The 20377-nt window shown below is 37.1% G+C and overlaps 1 protein-coding gene across 8 annotated transcripts in view; it reads left to right on the top strand.

Annotated features, from left to right (window-relative positions):
• Positions 1-20377, top strand: part of SLC4A10 (solute carrier family 4 member 10) — a 343111-nt gene that overhangs the window by 152451 nt on the left and 170283 nt on the right. For all 8 annotated transcript variants that reach the window (XM_025001558.2, XM_059874452.1, XM_025001569.2 and 5 more), the window contains 1 exon segment: positions 10283-10429. In XM_025001558.2, the coding sequence (XP_024857326.1) occupies positions 10283-10429 (147 nt within the window).

Raw genomic sequence — 20377 nt, 5'->3', positions numbered from 1 at the left:
TTTGAAATCTAAACATATAAATATGGGAGATAAGTGTCTATATCTCTTTGAAGGTCTCTATTTTTTACAGTTCAGTTCAGTCGCTCAGTCCTGTCCAACTCTTTGCGACCCCATGAATGCCGAACGCCAGGCCTCCCTGTCCATCACCATCTCCCGGAGTTCACTCAAACTCATGTCCATCGAGTCAGTGATGCCATCCAGCCATCTCATCCTCTGTTGTCCCCTTCTCCTCCTGCCCCCAATCCCTCCCAGCATCAGAGTCTTTTTCAATGAGTCAACTCCTTGCCATGAGGTGGCCAAAGTATTGGAGTTTCAGCTTCAGCATCAGTCCTTCCAAAGAACACCCAGGGCTGATCTCCTTTAGAATGGACTGGTTGGATCTCCTCGCAGTCCAAGGGACTCTCAAGAGTCTTCTCCAATACCACAGTTCAAAAGCATCAATTCTTCGGCGCTCAGCTTTCTTCACAGTCCAACTCTCACATTCATACATGACCACAGGAAAAACCAAAGCCTTGACTAGACAGACCCTTTGTTGGCAAAGTAATGTCTCTGCTTTTCAATATGCTATCTAGGTTGGTCATAACTTTCCTTCCAAGGAGTAAGCATCTTTTAATTTCATGGCTGCAATCACCATCTGCAGTGATTTTGGAGCCCCAAAAATAAAGTCTGACACTGTTTCCACTGTTTCCCCGTCTATTTGCCATGAAGTGATGTGACCAGGTGCCATGATCTTAGTTCTCTGAATGTTGAGCTTTAAGCCAACTTTTTCACTCTCCTCTTTCACTTTCATCAAGAGGCTTTTTAGTTCCTCTTCACTTTCTGCCATAAGAGTGGTATCATCTGCATATCTGAGGTTATTGATATTTCTCCCAGCAATCTTGATTCCAGCTTGTGCTTCTTCCAGCCCAGCGTTTCTCATGATGTACTCTGCATAGAAGTTAAATAAGCGGAGTGACAATATACAGCCTTGACGTACTCCTTTTGCTATTTGGAACCAGTCTGTTTTTCCATGTCCAGTTCTAACTGTTGCTTCCTGACCTGTACATAGGTTTATCAAGAGGCAGGTCAGGTGGTCTGGAATTCCCATCTCTTTCAGAATTCTCCACAGTTTATTGTCATCCACACAATCAAAGGCTTTGGCATAGTCAATAAAGCAGAAATAGATGTTCTTCTGGAACTCTCTTGCTTTTTCCATGATCCAGCAGATGTTGGCAATTTGATTTCTGGTTCCTCCGCCTTTTCTAAAACCAGCTTGAACATCTGGAAGTTCACGGTTCACGTATTGCTGAAGCCTGGCTTGGAGAATTTTGAGCATTACTTTTGTAGCATGTGAGATGAGTGCAATTGTGCAGTAGTTCGAGCATTCTTTGGCATTTCCTTTCTTGGGAATTGGAATGAAAACTGACCTTTTCCAGTCCTGTGGCCACTGCTGAGTTTTCCAAATTTGCTGGCATATTGAGTGCAGCACTTCCACAGCATCATCTTTCAGGATTTGAAATAGCTCAACTGATTTCCATCACCTCCACTAGCTTTGTTCATAGTGATGCTTTCTAAGGCCCACTTGACTTCACATTCCAGGATGTCTGGCTCTAGGTGAGTGATCATACCATCGTGATTATCTGGGTCTTGAAGATCCTTTTTGTACAGTTCTTCTGTGTATTCTTGCTACCTCTTCTTAATATCTTCTTGCTTCTGTTAGGTTCATACCATTTCTGTCTTTTATCGAGCCCATCTTTGCATGAAAAGTTCCCTTAGTATCTCTAGTTTTCTTCAAGAGATCTCTAGTCTTTCCCATTCAGTTGTTTTCCTGTATTTCTTTGCATTGATCGCTGAGGAAAGCTTTCTTATCTCTTCTTGCTATTCTTTGGAACTCTGCATTCAGATGCTTATATCTTTCCTTTTCTCCTTTGCTTTTCACTTCTCTTCTTTTCACAGCTATTTGTAAGGCCTCCCCAGACAGCCATTTTGCTTTTTGGCATTTCTTTTCCATGGGGATGGTCTTGATCCCTGTCTCCTGTACAATGTCACGAACCTCAGTCCATAGTTCATCAGGCACTCTGTCTATCAGATCTAGGCCCTTAAATCTATTTCTCACTTCCACTGTATAATCATAAGGGATTTGATTTAGGTCATACCTGAATGGTCTATCTTTTTAGGCAATCTTTAACTTCCAAAGTTTACCCTTTAACCTAGGTTTCAGTTTATTTGGTGTATAATTCTCTAACCATACAGACAATATTTTCTCTATTTCATAGCCATAAATTGTGGCAATTTCAGTATCATTGCACTGAAATTTGTGGCCATTAGCTTTGTTTCTATTCTTGTTTTTTAGTGTGTTTAGTAGCATAATGCATCATTATGTCTGTTATCTATGTATTTTACTAAAAATATCATCTCCATGAAAATATTTATATGTGCAATAAAAATTTTTTAAGCATTAGAAACTATCGAGCACCATTCTAGATACTTGGGATACATCAGTGATCAAATTAGAGATCTCTGCTCTTCTGAAATTTAAAAACTTTCAGAAGAAACTAGAAATTCAACACTAAACATTTATTATGCTTATGTAAATAACTTAGTATAGAAAGTTCCTGGTGGCAGTGAGGATGCCAAGGAAGCCAGTGTGGCTGGAGTGGAGTGATGGGGAAATCAGCAGGGGAGGCGATGGAAGAGCTGACAGGAATGGGGAAATCTCAGGGGACATGCGGATCTCAGAGGGCCTCATAGAGCATTAGAGAAACCTTGGCCTTTTCTCTGAGTGAAACAGGTTAGCAGAAGATTTAGCTGAGGAATGACATAATCTAACCTGCCTTTTAAGAGAGCTACATTAGCTGCTGCATTTAGAACAGATTGTAGGGGTTAAAGGTAGATTCAAGAAGACCTGTCTGGAGGCTAATGCAGTAATTCAGGTTGGGTGTCATGTGGCCTGACCAGAGCAGTGAAATGAAATAATAAGCAGACAAAATTTGGATATATTTTGAAAGTTGTCCCAACATTTTTTCCGATAGGTTTGGTTGTAAGCTTAAGAAGAGAAGTCAAAAATGATTCCAAAGTTTTTGTTCTTCTGAGCAACTTGAAAAATGTTTAGTCATCAACTGAGATAGACAAGATTTTGGGGGAGCAGTTTATCTGGGGAGTTGTGTTGGGATAGATTAGGAGTTTAGTCGTGAACATGTTGATCTTGAGATGTCTTTTAGACATGCAGTGGAGGTATCAGGTAAGCAGTTGGATATGCTTGTTTGGAATTTGGGAAAGAAGTTTGAGCTGGAGATAGAAAATTGGGAGCTGCTCACATAAAGGTTGTATTAGGGGCAGATTGAGGCTTTATGTGACCTTAAGCTTAAGCAATTTTGAGGATTCTCTAAGAGAAAGAATTCAGAATTTGAATTCAGATTACATACAAAGGTGAATATTTATTTATAATGAGAAAAATCATAACACTTATTTGGAAACTGATAAGCAGTGCAAAATCATAACATTTGGAGAAACGGCATATTTTTAAAAACTGACTGACATACCTCTGCTCAATGGACATCAGTTTGAGCAAACTCTGAGAGAGAGTGATAGGAAAGCCTGGCATGTTGTAGTTCATGGAGTTGCAAAGAGTCGGACATGGCTTAGTGACTGAACAACAGCAACAACACACATCTGTAATACTTTTCTTCCAGCATTCTTGAACTTTAATGTCAAAGATTTTAAAACATTATTTTCTGTTGAGAATATGGAAAGTTAAATCAGTCTTTATTATGATTAATTAAAGTTTAATTTTTACTAGTGATAGTCTAGAAAGATTTCTTTCATCTTTACAACTTACAATTTTATGAAAATTTTCAGGGTTGTCTTAAAGTTTAAAACTTCTATGAAGCTTCTTGCATATACAACCTGAAAGATTTGGAAGAATTTTCCAAAGACTAACTCTGACTCTATGCAGTTGAATCCATGCTTCTTTTCCACTGCCCACATGCTTCCAATACTAGGCAGATTATGATACCTCTTGATATTATGGCACCATTTCAGCCCTGAACATTCGTGTCACAATGTAGCACAATGAGTATAGGCCACTGGGAATTATTCCTACTTTAGGATAGTCAGGATAGCTAACTAATAATTTACTCATATCTGGAAGTGATTGTGAATCACATAAACATGTTCCTTTAAACCCAACCTAAATGTATCTCCAACTCTATTTCCTCTTGTTATTGTTGTTTAGTTGCTAAGTCATGTCCAGCTCTTTTTGTAGCCCCATGGACTGCAGCCTGCCAGGCTCCTCTGTCTGTGGGATTTTCCAAGCAAGAATACTGGAGTGGGTTGCTATATCCCTCTCCTGGGGATCTTCCCTACTAGGAATTGAACCTGTGCCTCTTGCATTGGCATATGGATTCTTTACCACTGAGCCACCAGGGAAGCTCCTATTTCCTCTTAGTTTCCCCAAAATGTTTCTAGATACACAATGCCCCCCATTATGAAGGTGTTTTATATTTACAAACTTTCCTAAAATATATGACCGTGAGAACATAATTTTTTAAAAAATTAAAAGACTACTTTTCAGAGCAGTTTAAGGTCTGGGGAGATTATACAGAAAATACAGAGTTCCCATATGCTCTTTCTCTCCCCTGCACACAGTTTTCCTATTATTAACATTTTGCATTAGAAAGTGAAGTCGCTCAGTCATGTCTGACTCTTTGTGACCCTATGGACTATAGCCTATCAGGCTCCTCTGTCCATGGGATTTTCCAGGCAAGAGTGCTGGAGTGATTGCCATTTCCTTCTCCAGGGGATCTTCCTGACCCAGGAATCGAACCCAGGTCTCCTGCATTGCAGGCAGACGCTTTACTGTCTGAGCCACCAGGGAAGCCCCAACATTTGTCACAAATGATAAAGCAATATCAATAGACTATTATTAACTAAACCCCATAGTTGACATTTGGATTTACTCTTTGTTTTGTATATTTCTGTGGGTTTTGGCAAGTGTACAATATTACGTATACATAATTACAGTATCATCCAGGATACTGTCACTTCTGTAAAAATGCCTGATACTCCACCTCTTCATCCCTAATCCCGCTCCTTGAACCCCTGGAATCTCTGACATTTTTAGCTGTCTCTGTGGTTTTACCATTTCCAGAATGTCATATACAGGTTAGCATCTTAGAGTATGTTGCCTTTTCACTGACTTCTTTCACTCAGCAATATGAATCTTAGTTTCCTCTGTGTCTTTGTTGTTGTTGATACTCCACTGCATGGATGTACCACAGTTTGTTTATTCATTCACCTAGTAAAGGACATCTTGGTTGTTTCCCGGTTTTTGATGATTATAGATAAAGCTGCTATAACAATTTGTGTGCATGCTTTTGCATGGGCATTAGTTTTCAACTCATAGTGTCAAATGGCTAGTGAATAAATTAGCACTTAGATTAGGATCTAGACACGACCTTACACCTTTCACAAAAATTAACACCAAATGGATCATTTACCTAAATGTAAAAAAAGTTATATAACTTCTAGAAGATAACATAGGAGAAAATCTAGGTGACCTTGAGCTTGGAGGTGACTTCTTATATGCAACAACAAAAAGCACAATGCATGAAAAAATTTCGATAAATTAGACTTCTTTAGAATGAAAACTCCTACTCTGTGAAAACCACTGTTACGGGATTGAAAAGACAACTGTAGACAGGAGAATACACTTGCAGAAGATAACTGATAAAGGACTGTTACCCCAAATATACAAAAAATTCTTAAAATTCAACAATAAGAAAATAACCCAATTACAAAATAGGAAAGGATCTGAAGAGAAATCTCAGCAGAGAAGATATATAGATGGTAAATAACATATAAAAAGATGCTCAACATCATATGTCATTAGGGAATTGCAAGTTAAAGCAATTAGATACCATTACAGTACTCTTGCCTGGAAAATCCCATGGATGGAGGAGCCTGGTGGGCTGCAGTCCATGGGGTCGCTAAGAGTCGAACACGACTGAGCGACTTCACTTTCACGTCTCACTTTCACGCATTGGAGAAGGAAATGGCAACCCACTCCAGTGTTCTTGCCTGGAGAATCCCAGGGATGGGGGAGCCTGGTGGGCTACCGTCTATGGGGTCGCACAGAGTCGGACACGACTGAAGCGACTTAGCAGCAGCAGCAGCAGCACACATCTATTAGAATTGCTAAAATCCAAAGCATTGGCATCATCAAATGTTGGCAAGGATGTGGTGCAACAGGATCTCTCATTCTTTGCTCATTGGAATGCAAAATGGTACAACTACTTTGGAAGATAGTCTGATAGTTTCTAACGAAGGTAAGCCTAAGCTTACCATATAATCCATCAATTACACTAATAGTGAAAAACCCAAATGAGTCTTCTTTTTAACCAGCTCTGTAGGATTCTGTGTCAGGAAATTCCTTCAGAGTGTTCTTTCTTTTCTGACCTAAAGACATTAGGTCAGCTCTGTGTCTTGGCATCCTCTTTTTATCTGGATATATTTGGATATAGTTTCAGATTGTTTATTTCAGCCTTGATTTGGCAACTTCTTAGGATGTTACTTCTGGAAATTGCCCATGATATTCACATTCTACAAACAAAGGCAATATTCATTACCCTCAACCACGCCCTGTGGACTGGCCGGTCAGGTCCACGATTCTCCTTATCTTTGTCTGTCTGGTAATCAGTTCAGTTCAGTTCAGTTTCTCAGTCGTGTCCAACTCTTTGTGACCCCATGGACTGTCTGGTAATGGCTTTCTTCATTAACAATTGTTAGAAGAAGGCAGTGGCAACCCACTCCAGTACTCTTGCCTGGAAAATCCCATGGATGGAGGAGCCTGGTAGGCTGCAGTCCATGGGATCACAAAGAGTCAGACACGACTGAGTGACTTCACTTTCACTTTTCACGTTTCACTTTCATGCACTGGAGAAGGAAATGGCAACCAACTCCAGGGTTCTTGCCTGGAGAATCCCAGGGATGGCGGAGTCCGGTAGGCTGCTGTCTATGGGGTTGCACAGAGTCAGACACGACTGAAGTGACTTGGCAGCAGCAGCAGAAACCTTTACAACCTTTAAGGCTTAGCTCTAGGAAATAATCACTATCTAAACTTACAACTTTTATTCATTTCCCTATCCACTGGAACTGCTCTCAAGAAAGTTACAGATAAACATTAATTTCCAAATGTAATAGCTAATTTTTAGTCAATTTTGTTTGACTCCTTTATAGCATATAAGGTGGTAACTCTCACCTTCTTAAAACTCTTTTCTTTGGTTTCTTTTAAAATTTTTAAAATTGTGAGCTGAAACATACATATGGAAAAGTGCACAAAGCTTATGTAGAAAGTTTAACAAATATTTTTAAAGCAAAAACTTCTATCATGAAAGAACATTTTTAGCACCCAGAAGCTTTTCCTGTGGTAAGAAGCAAGTGTTTAATCTCCCATGTTTAATTTAATTGGAAATTCACTCTTCATTTTTTTTATTGTTTCTTAAGTCTTTGATTTTTTTCTGTAACTCTTTAGTGTTAGTTTTATGCAAGTCTCAATCTTTGTTGCTTTATACCTTCTTCATGGTTAATAGCCTTCAACTTACTAGCATAGAGGATTACAATGTAGTGATGGCCAAGTAATTCAAAATTATTAATGTTAAATGCCAATGTTTGTGACTTATTTTAAATATTTAACTTTATGGTATGTCCTGTTATCTTGTAAGGTAAGTTCTCCTTCCTAGAGCTTCCTCAAAAGGTTTTTGTTATTTTCCTTTTAATTAATTCATTAAAATTTTATTTTTATATGTTTTAAAGGTTACAGTCCATTTACAGTTATTACAAAATATTGGCTATATTCCCTGTGTTGTCCAATATATCTTTTAGCCTATCTTATGTCCAATAGTTTGTAGCTTCCACTCCCTCTCTTCTATATTCCCCCACCATTGGTAACTGCTAGTTTGTTCTCTATATCTGTGAATCTGCTTCTTTTTTCATTGTATTCACTAGTTTATTGTATTTTAGTTTCCACATATAAGAGATATCTTACAGTATTTGTCTTTCTCTGTCTGACTTATTTCACTTAGCACAATGCCTTCCAGATCCATCCATGTTGTTGCAAATGGCAAAATTTCATTCTTTTTTTAATGGCTAAGTAGTATTTAATTGTGTGTGTGTGTATACATATACATACACAGGGCATCCCTGATGGCTCTGCAATAAGAAATTAACCTGTAATATAGGAGATGCATGCGAGGAGTCTTTGATCCCTTAGTCGGGAAGATCCTCTGGAGGAGGGCATGGAAACCCACTCCAGTATTCTTACTTGGAGAATCCCATGGACAGAGGAGCCTAGCAGGCTACAGTCCACAGGGTTGAAAAGAATTGGACATGACTGAAGTGACTGAACACACACACACACAGATATATGTCACACCTTTATCCATTCATCTGCTGATGGATACAGGTTGCTTTCATATCTTGGCAATTGTAAATAATGCTGGTTATTTTTCTTTAAAGTTTTTCTGAGTGTATTTTAGATTGTTCCACTTCTGTTAAAATAATGATGTTGGAAATTTTCAATTTTTTCAGTATATAGATTAAATCATGTCTTTTTGAGGGGGTGGGTTCACATCTTCAAATTGATTCTAATATGTACATTCAGAGCAATATACCATACTTGTGAATGCTAGTTTTTTATATAAGTTGGAGAAGGCTGAAACCAGCTGATTTGTAAGAATAAAATAATGTCTTATGTGTATTTGCATCCCTGATACCCATCACAATACCATTCAGTAAGTTGTTCATTTCAGTAAACATTTGCTAGGCATCTGTTACATGCTAGGCACTGTGTCAGGTGACAAAGATACTGACACATGGACCTTCCCCAGACAAGATTCCTAAGAAAACTACTTATAAGTAAACAACTACAATCAAGTGCTTTGATGTATATGATTAAGCACCAGAGAATCCTAAGGGGAAAAACGGCCATGTATATTTAGACTGAGGGAGTATGAAAAGTTTCATACATGGCATAATCCTTGAACTAAGACGTGGGAGATGAGTTAGGTATTCATCAGGAAAGACAGATATTTCATACAATTGGAAGAACAGTACCAACATTAAGTGAAAGAGAGACTTTAGAACACCTGGCAATTTAGGAATAAAAGGATACATGCTGCCTTATCGTGTGTGTGGCAGAGTGGAAGCCTAGAGAAATAGGCAGATGTCAACTATTGTTTGGCTTTATAGATACTAAAAGCTTTATCCTTTAGGCAACAGAAAGCAATCAATGAGTCTAAAACAGGGGAGTAATGTAGTCAGATTTGCATTTTGGGAAAAAATGGCATCAGTATTCAGAATGGGACAAGATTGGAATTAGAGAAGAACATGCTATGGAGAATGCTCTAATAGTCCTGGTGAGAGATGAGGGTCCAAATTAAGACAGTGACACCAGAGATATTGAAGAGAGAATGAATTAATGAGATGTAAAAGAGGACCTGGTTACAAACTGGATGTGCTTTGAGATGACTGGACAGATCTTGCATTTACTGAGATAGGTGTTGGATACATGATACTTGGGAGACAAAGTAAAGGATGAGTCCCATGGAATTTAACATGCCTATGGGCAGGATGTCTAGGTGAATATGTCTAATAGATTGTTATATAAGTCTACAGTGTAAGAGAGAATTGGTGTCAAATCCTGGGGATCCCAATCTTGAATGAATAAATAGAAGGAGAGCCAGAAAAGGAAACTAATTTGAGCAAAAAAAGAAAAATAAAGGAGGAGGATGACCTAGAGAAAGTTAAATCATAGAGAAAAGAATGGTCAATAGTATCAAGTGCCACAGATAGAAACAGCAGAGCCTAAAAATTTCACAGGATTTGACATTACTAGGATCTTGGTGAAATCTGTTTTAATTAGAGATAATGATCGTTTCACACACTTAACTGTGAAGGGAAGTGAACTGGTAAAATAACTGGTTAGTTAAGTGCAGGGAGAAAATAGAACAAAATTTTTTTAATGAAAAAAATATAAATTATGGGGAATAGACACAGGGGATTATTGTGATAGTTAATAAAATAATGGTGGTTATAAAATACTGTATAACCAAATACTTAGTAGTGTAGATGTTTGATAGACCTATGTACCAAAGTACAGTGCTAAGCTGCAAGCTTATCACATCATAAATACTCAAGAACCATTTGATGGATTGAATTGTATTGGGTTTCCAATAACAAGTAAATAATCATCTTCTGTGCCTTGGAATAACTCAGAGTTTAATTTGTGTATTTACTTCTGATAAAGGTCATCGGACACTATTTATTGGCGTTCATGTGCCCCTGGGAGGAAGAAAAAGCCATCGACGTCACAGGCATCGTGGTCATAAACACAGAAAGAGAGACAGAGAGAGAGATTCAGGACTAGAGGATGGAAGGGAGTCACCTTCCTTTGGTAAGAATCTTCCTCTTTGTTCTAATTAAATTTATCAGTGTAATATTATACTTGTTTAGACAATCCATAATTAGCAGTAATGCTTCATACTTATAAAATTGTTTATACCTTTATAAAAGATGTTGGGCAGATTGGGGAAAAGTGGGAGAGAGAATGTTTCATCTTTTTCTCTTGTGCATCTGTTTTGTGAAGGTGAGAATTAGATTTGTGATTGAGGAAATACACTTAAGTAGTAGAATTTATTGTATTAATTCTTAATAATTTATACAAATAATAGTGCTTGCTCTAAGTAGTTTGAAAATCCAGACAGAAATGTCTTTATCAAGTTCCCATTTAAACTACTGTTGATGCTCTCCAAATTTCACTGTTAAGATGTGAAATTTCTATTTTAAATGTTATTCCTTTGAAAGTATACAGTTGACCTTTGAACAATACAGATTTGAAGTTAGAGTGTCTACTTGTACATGAATTTTTTTTTCAATAGTAAATACCACAGCACTACATTGTTCGTGGTTGGTTGAATCCATGGATATGGAACCAGATATGAGTGACCATAAATTATATATGAATTTTCAACTGGGAGGAAGGTCAGTTCCCCTAATTCTCACATTGTTCATGGGTCAACTGTATACAGAATATCAAAGCCCAGTGATATGGAAGTTACTAACAATTCCTGAGTGCCATGAGAGTCTGTGTATATGACATAATTAAGAACTTGACTTTCAGTTGTCTGACCGTCCCACTTCCTGTGACCTCCTTCACTGCTCCTTGTTCACTTACTCAGCTGTGGTCACGTCATGCCTCCTCTGAAGTCACTAATGCATTCATTTTGCTCTCTGACCACAGCTTCTCTCATTTGCTTGTTCAACTACTTGGCCTCTCTCCTTTTTTTCTATCCATGTTACATTTATTTCCTTATCCTACTCTGATTTCATGGCCAATTTTAGTAGTACTTTTGCTAATATTCCAAATTACCTTAGGTTCCCTGTTTTAGTTTTATCCATACCTTCACCTCTACCTTAAAAACCATATTTATGTTGGGGTTCCTCCATGTGCCTACTTCCCCTGGTAGGCATGCTCTGCAAGTTGTAGTCATTCAACAGGCAAATTGTAGCAATTTAAATTCATTACTCAAGTGGGAATTCCCCAGTGGCCCAGTGGTTAGAACTCAGCGCTTTCACTGCCAAGCTGGGTTTGATCCATGGTCAGCACAGGTGTGACAAAAAAAAAAAAAAATGTTAGTAACCATGAACCTTCAACACTTTCTCCCAATTCTATTGCATTTTTTCAATTTTTGTAATAATTATTTTTCAATCTCCTTCCTTCTCTAACACCTCCTTTTTCACAGTCACTTAGCAGCCGCTTTCTACTTCAAAAGGAAAATATGTCACCAGAAAGAATTCACTCACCTTCCCTCCCATATAAACATAAACATATACCTATATCTGCAACTATGTTTTTTCCAATTTAACAATATGGGAGTTTTCAATTATGTTTATTTCCTATTCCCTCCCACCTGGAAATTTACACAATTTATAATCTAGTTGATTTCTTCTTCTCAACTGGATTATTCTTGTCATCTATCCTTCCAACTTCCTCAAACCCACCTTCCCCCGTCAGATTGTATTCAAATATGAGGTTAAGTTAGCATATTAAGTTTAGGGTAACAATTTTACTTTTAATACTCTATAGGCACTGCTTTATTCAATACCTGGTTTTGCTAAGTGTTGCAGAGAAGTTTTTAGTCTCTCTATTTTTTCATTTTTTAAATTTATTTATTTTAAGCTTGAATGCTTATAGTTTTTATTTGTTTATTTTTTTTGCATTCTCTTATTTAAGAAAACTTGCTAAGATAGGCCTAATGGTGAATATATTAAAACGCCTTTACAGTCTGCACACACTGATGTATTCCATTTAGAGAACATTTTCTTGTCTTTTCTGATTTTGTTCCACTTACTTTGGTCTCTTCTTTGTGAATTATTAATACATCTGCATCTTGGATTTATGATATCTGCTCTTTGTCCTTTTTTTGTAGCTTGAAGTTAGTCTCTCATTATTCATTTGATTATCTGCAGTATCAGTTCTGCATTTTACTACTTCTATTAGGGGTTTTGATTTTGCTGTTGTATTTTTGGTTTTCTTGAGTTAATTTCTTATCTCATGCGATTTTTCTTTACATTTCCTCCTGTCCTTTCCTAGATTTTGGTTTTCCTGCTTGATGAGCTTCGCCGGTGGCTGAGATAGTAAAGAATCTGCCTAGAATGCAGGAAACCCAGGTTTGATCCTTGGATTGGGAAGATCCCCTGGATAAGGGAATGGCAACCCACAGCAGTATTCTTTTTAAAGAAAAAAAAAAATTATTTTAGTTTTGGCTGCACTGGGTCTTCCTTGCTTTGTGGCCTTTCTCTGATTGAGTCAGTGAGGGCTACTCTTCGCTGTGGCTCACAAGCTTAATTGCTCTGCAGCATGTGGAATCTTCCTGGACCAGGGATCTAACCCGTGTCCCAGCAGAGTTGGCAGGCGTATTCTTAACCACTGGACCATCAGGGAAGTCCCCACCCCAATATTCCTGCCTGGAGAATCCCATGGACAGAGGAGCCTGACAGGCTACAGTCCATGGGGTTGCAAAGCGTGAAACACCACTCAACGACGAACACTTTTCTTGCTTGAGAGCCTGTGTTTTTAGTCCTTTGATAGTCTCCGTTATTTCTGGACATTTTCTTTTGATTCTGAAGCAGATAATTTTCAGAGGTATGATCTTCTTTTGGACCATCAAGATTATTTGACTTTCTATTGATTTGTAGTATTTTTACAGGCTCCCAGATTTTTTACTTGGCAAAGATATCCATACTATATATGTCCAGCTTTATCCTAAGAGTGCTTACAAAGACAGTGCCCTCAGCGTGCTGTTTGTCTCCATTGTTGTGTATAGTTATGGGCATTAAAATTCCCCAGATATATTGTACTTATGTCAAAGGTAGATTGATTGATAGTGGGGAGTATATAAAGAAAAATACTCTGAGTCTCCTACAGTAGCATGTTGGAAGGATGGTCATCTCTGAATTAGTGGGCAGAGAGTGGAGGTATGAAAGTGTCTCCCACATTTTTAGGGTTTTTTGCTTCATGAAGTGGGGTCTGGGAGTATGATAAAGACAAAGGTGGGTAGATTTCTCTTTTTCCAGCTCCATCTGTGTAGTTAGGAGAGGCTCCCTCGTAAACTCTAAGAATGGAATATCTGTTGGGATTAGCTTTCATGGATACTTTGAGTTTTCATTCTCTTCTAATATTGGAGGGAATATATTCACATTATCTTAGAAGTGATTATTAAGCAAACAAAAATAAGCTTGTTCCCTCTGCTTCTGTCGTTTTATTCTTTTTTGCTCTTAGCTGGATACATTAGGTCAGTTTTTCTAGAACAGTGGCTTTCACCTTTAAAACCCAGGAATTTTAAAAACATTTTGATGGCCAAACCCCATACTGATCAGAATCTCTGTGGGTGGGGCATAGGTATTTTTAAAAGTACCTTAGATGATTCAAAGCCAAGATTGAGATCCACTGTTCTAGATACTTTGCTATTCAAAGTGTGGTTCATGAGCCAGCAATATTAGCATCACATCTGAGCTTAGAAATTCAGAATCTGATACTCATTCCTAGACCTATTGAATAGGAATCCATGCATTAACGGCAACCTTAGGTAATTTATATGCCATTTAAAATTAGACAGACTCTAGAATATTGCTTGTCAAATCTTGTTACATGTTAGAGTCACATAAAGAGCTCTTAAAAAATATTGATGCTCAAAGACTTTTATTTACTTAATTTTGGGTGTTTCTCTAGGCACTGGTATTTTTAAAAAAGTACCCAGGTGATTTAATATCCAGCAAGGATCAAGAGCCATTGATCTTAAGAGAGTCCTGCCTCTTTATTTGGTGAAACTTGGCAATAAGTCAGGTGAGCCAGAGTCTCTCTCTGTTGTGTCAGCCACTGTTTTTGGATGCCACCTATTCCTTCCTCCCCCAACCATCTGAGTATCTTTATTGATATTGAGACCTAAGATGTGTTTTATGAGGGACAAATGTTTGGCACTCTGGTGATCTCTAAGCAGTAGAACTTCCTAGATTTCACTTTTTTTTTTTTTCAATTTCTTCAGGACTAATAATCTGCTTTTAGTCCTATCCCACAGTCAGTTTAAATGCCTTGATAATTTAGTACTCAGCTACATGCTAAGACTGAAACCATGTTATGAACACCATTCCCTTGATTTGGGCTTTGATAGTCAGCATAGTGTGAATATATGTGATTACTATTCTGAAAGCTTCAAAGAAAATTTCTGACTACTTAAGAAATATTTATTTTACTTGGAAAGATTTCCAAGAAATTCTTTTGAATGCATGCCTACAAGTGCTTTAAAATGATTAAAAATTCAGCTTCCAAAGAGGTATGGGTTAGAGGAGGAGTGTGAGGAAGCATCAGGTTCCTCTGTGGGCTTCCAGAGGTTTTATATTGTAAATTGGAGTGTGTGTCTATGGAGATGTGGAATAATTTGGACTCATATTTCTGGAGCAAGGATCAATTTAACAAAAAGATTTTAGTGTAAATGTTTGAATTTTGGCACTCTAAAAATTTTGTTTCTCTAGTGTATGAAAAACATCCAGAATGTTTTATATTATATGACCCTGTCACATAAAGCGATGCTGTTAGGAACTTGATTGTGTTAGTGCTGCATCCAGGGAAAACTGAGCAGGCCTTACTGAAGCCAAAGAGCCTGCTCAAGTCACAGGCCTGGGATAGCTGGGTCTAGTCCACCAGGGCCCATGGTTGGAATGTGATTTCTAGGTGAGTCCAAGGACAGACCCAGCTTCTGGCTGTGCAGTAATGGTGGTGGTAAAACTTTGATTTTACAGAAAACTTTTTTTTTTTTTCCATTTTTTCTTCTTTTTTATATTCTACTTTTATCTTATTTTTACAAACCCTTGTGTTGAGGGCTGACTTTCAATAGATCGCAGCGAGGGAGCTGCTCTGCTATGAACGAAACCCCGACCCAGAAGCAGGTCATCTACGAATGGTTTAGCACCCGGTTGCCCATGAACATGGGGTGCCTGATGAGTGAGGGGGAAGTCGCCTTTCTGGCCATGCCCTACAGAAAACTTTTGATTCTTGAAGTTAAATTCAACGTACTTTTGTTACTGCACTTAAACACAATTGTTTGTATAAAAATGTGATGACTGATTTTTCTTCATACTGTAATTGATTTTTCTTTAATTTCCTGATGACAGAAAACTGCTAAAACTTTACATCTTGTTACTTTTAATGTCATCTTTCATTCACCTAATATTAAAAATAAGTTTGAAGCGTAAGCTTGAAGTCAGTGAAAATATAAAAGATACTGAGGGAAATTCAGAACACTGTAATGTTAATTTGCTCCTTAGCCTCCCAACAAAGAATATAACAGGATATGTACATTATAATTAGTTAATGTATAAGCACTGGAAATGAATATTAAAGATATATACTTTATTAAATGCTTATTTAAAATATGGTACTCAAAGGTACTATGTGAATTAACACAACCCTGGAATTAGGCTTCGGATTTTTCTTTTCTTAGATGTTAAATTGTATACATGCTTTAGGAAAAATGAAGCAAATACAGAAAATGTCTAAGTTCAAATCTGTTTATTGATGGCAATGGCTTTCTGTTCCTATTTAATTTGCAGCTGGCTGATAGATGAGAATATCAATTAGTTTTTTAAAAATATTTTTAATAAAGTATAACACAAATATTTATAAATGTTAAAACAGAAATGCAAGTGTACAACTCAATAGTTTATCACAGAGAAACATCTGTGTAACCGTTAATTTAGCTAGTGCTCCAGAAACCCACTTTGTCCTCACTCCCAGTTACTACTCTCTCCCTTCTTCCCAAAAGGATCTCTAGTCTGTCTTCTTACATTGGGTGTCCTGCCTGTTTTTGAATTTTTTATAAATGAAGTCATACAGGAGGTATATGTGTCTTGATCAGTTGCTCAACAGTGTGTTAGTGGGATTCAAAACGTTTTTGACTGTAGCTTTGGTTTATTCATTTTTATTATGGCTTAGTGTTCATTCATTTGTCATGCATTCTACTATTTATGGACATTTAGATCATTTAATTTTTGGAGATACTATGTAGAACGGTGCCGTGAACATATGTCTCTTGGCTCTTGGTGCATATATGCATTTCTCATACCTAAGAATTAAATTATTTATTACTGAGTCATAGGATATGTGCATTTCAATTTTAGTAGATGATACCAGTTTCCAAAGTAGGGTGCATGTCTATACTTTCACCAGTAAAGTGTGAGAGCATTTGTTGTTTACATTCTAACTAACAGCTGACAATTTCATTCTATTAACATTAACCATCTGATCAGGGGCATAACGGTATGTCATTGTCTTAATTTGCATTTCTTGATTACCAGTGAGGTTATGTAACTTACCATTTGCCTTTTGGCCATTTGGATAGTCTCTTCTATGAAGTGCCTATTCAAGTATTATGCTTGTTTTTTCTTTTTTGATTGTTTTTTTTCTGTTTGATTTGTGGAAGTTCTTTACATATTATGGATATAAGTCTTTTGTTTTCACATTTCAATTATCTTCCCACGCTTGTGGCTTATACTTTCATTCTTTTAATGATATTGTTTGATGTATCTGCAGATTCCAGAATAGGCTACTAAGAGGCTGAGACCCTTATTCACTAGCATAGTTTTCTATACTTTGTAATTTATTTCCATTATAATTTTACTAAATACAGAAACAAATCCTTATCTTAATCTATTAGAGCCTTAGCTATAGTTTGTATTACAATGATCTATGGACAGAGGAGCCTGGCGGGCTATATAGTCCCTGAGGTTGCAAAGAGTCGGACATGACTGAGCATGCAGGTCAGGATTTTTCAGTGGCTATCTTAAAAATAAATAAAATAGCTATCAACATAGAAAAATAATTATGCTTAGAAATTTTTTTCTGATATTGATATTACTATACTTTACATGATTTATGTCATATAATTTTAAGTTGAACAGACATTTAAAAGGTCATTGAATAACATTTTGAACATTTGCTGTGTTGAAACATAATCTGAATTTCTTTTTAAGACATTAAAAATATGGTGATAGGATGATCATAAAAAGATTTTTGTGAGCATAATATAATATCTGTAAAATCATTTCTACTTTGAAGAATGAAAAGCCAGATACAAGAAGTTCTATTTATTTAAAACCCAAATAAAATATATTTTGTCTAAGAATAAATTATCCCACTTTTAAAATGATTTCCTATGCTGTTATCATTGTGTCTTTGAGAAGTCTTTTAAATATATGATACCCTACCTCAGACTTTCCAAACCTCTTTATTCATAACTGTGAGGTTCTTATTTCTTCATATTATTTCATGGCTCTGTTGTGATGAGTGATCCTCATGCTTTACTAGGGGAAACACTAAGAAGTCTTAAACATAAGGTTCCTGCACATAGTAGAGTTAGGGAGATTGGGTACATGGTAAATATTACAGATTCCCAGATTACTGCTACAGAATACACTGAAGTAAGCCATTGAAAACAGTGATGAGAGAAATTGTTTCAAAAGCATGAGAAACAATGCCAGTGTTGAGGCATGGCTGCTCTGGACTGTGATAAGTGAGTTAGCAGTTAAAACAGGCTGTTGTGAGATACAAAACCGCTATGTCTTGTCACATGGGTAGGTCTAATAGAAAAATATAATTGATTTCTTAGTGTAACTCTAAAATTGCCATTTTTTCTCTTTTTTTATAGCTATTTGAAACTCTGATTTAAGTTTTTTTTTTGGTCCAGAGCAACCAGTCATAAAGGTAACAGGCTGTCTTGACTCTGATATTGGGTTTAGTATTTATCACCCAGATATTATGCTTTTAGTAAAAATATAATATTAGCATCTTATTTCAGATAAACTAAATCATAAATGTATCTGCTACACTGTAATTTCCTTAAGGACATTCATGGGAATTCAACAGCCTCATTTCAAAATCAACATTCATATTACATCTAGGAAATTGGCATCTTCTTTTGAAGTAGTTAAGCTGGAGACTTGTCTATTGACTTAATTCTTATTCATTTTGCTGTAAAATTTAGTTAACAAATTTCTTAAAATATTTGGTAATAAAAACAAATCTTACATATTAGCATTCTAAATGAGAAATGTTTTGCTAATGCCTGAAGCAAATAAACTATGTAAATGTAGCTTCTTTTTCCTTTTCTTATAATTTCTTGAATATATGTCATTATATATATGATACAGTGGTGCATATTGGTGGGAACAATTGAACAGTTTGAAAACTGAGGTGCCCTACATTTTAAACCTTTATTTTTTAGAACAGTTTTAGGTTTACATAAAAATTCCCAGGAAGGTACAAAGAATTCCCATATACTCATTGCTCCCACTCCTTGTGTCCCCTACTACTAATATTGCTCACCAAAATGGTACATTTTTACCAAGGATGAACGTGTGTGGACACATCATAATCATGTCCAAAGCCATACTTCACCTTAGGGCTCACTTTGGTGTTGTATATCTATGGGATTGAACAAATGTATAATCAGATCAGATCAGATCAGTCGCTCAGTCGTGTCCAACTGTTTGCAACCCCATGAATCACAGCACGCCAGGCCTCCCTGTCCATCACCAACTCCCAGAGTTCACTCAGACTCAAGTCCATCGAGTCAGTGATGCCATCCAGCCATCTCATCCTCTGTCGTCCCCTTCTCCTCCTGCCCCTAATCCCTCCCAGCATCAGAGTCTTTTCCAGTGAGTCAACTCTTCTCATGAGGTGGCCAAAGTACTGGAGTTTCAGCTTTAGCATCATTCCTTCCAAAGAAATCCCAGGGCTGATCTCCTTCAGAATGGACTGGTGGCATCTCCTTGCAGTCCACGGGACTCTCAAGAGTCTTCTCCAACACCACAGTTCAAAAGCATCAATTCTTCGGCGCTCAGCCTTCTTCACAGTCCAACTCTCACATCCATACATGACCACAGGAAAAACCATAGCCTTGACTAGATGAACCTTTGTTGGCAAAGTAATGTCTCTGCTTTTGAATATGCTATCTAGGTTGGTCATAACTTTCCTTCCAAGGAGTAAGCGTCTTTTAATTTCATGGCTGCAGTCACCATCTGTAGTGATTTTGGAGCCCAGAAAAATAAAGTCTGACACCGTTTCCACTGTTTCCCCATCTATTTCCCATGAAATGGTGGGACCGGATGCCATATATCTGTCATTTTAATATCATAGAGAATGTTTTAGTGCCCTAAAAATCCTCTATATTCAGTCCTTTCATCCCACTCCCACTTCCAACAACCACTGACCTTTTTACTCTCACTGTAGTTTTCCAGAATGTCACATAGTTGAAATCATACAGAGTATAGCCTTTTCAGATTAGGTTCTTTAACCAACTAATACACATGTAAGATTCCTCCATTTTCATAGCTTAGTATCTCATTTAACTTTAGCATTGAATAATATTTTGTTGTCTATATGGGTTATAACATATTTATCCATTCACCTACTGAAGGACATCTTGCTTTCTTCCAAGTTTTGGCAATTATGAATAAAGCTGCTGTAAACATCCATGTATAGAGTTTCTTTGGTAGGGATACGTTTCAACTCCTTTGGGTAAATACCAAGTAGAGCAATTACTGGATCATGTAGTAAAAGTATGGTTAGTTTTGTAAGAAGCTAAGTCATCTTCCAAAGTGGCCATAAGATTTTACATTTCCAGCAGCAGTGAATGAGAGTTTCTGTTGTTTCATATCCTTTCAGGGATTTGGTGTGGTTAGAATTCTGGATTGGGGGCATTTTAATATGTGCATAATGTTATCTCGTTCTGAATTTCCCTGATAACATGACGTGGAGCATTTTTTCACATATTTATTTCCCATCTGT

Source organism: Bos taurus, chromosome 2, assembly GCF_002263795.3.
Source record: "Bos taurus isolate L1 Dominette 01449 registration number 42190680 breed Hereford chromosome 2, ARS-UCD2.0, whole genome shotgun sequence".
NCBI classification, from domain to species: Eukaryota; Metazoa; Chordata; class Mammalia; order Artiodactyla; family Bovidae; genus Bos; species Bos taurus.
This window is presented reverse-complemented; position numbering and strand designations above follow the sequence as displayed.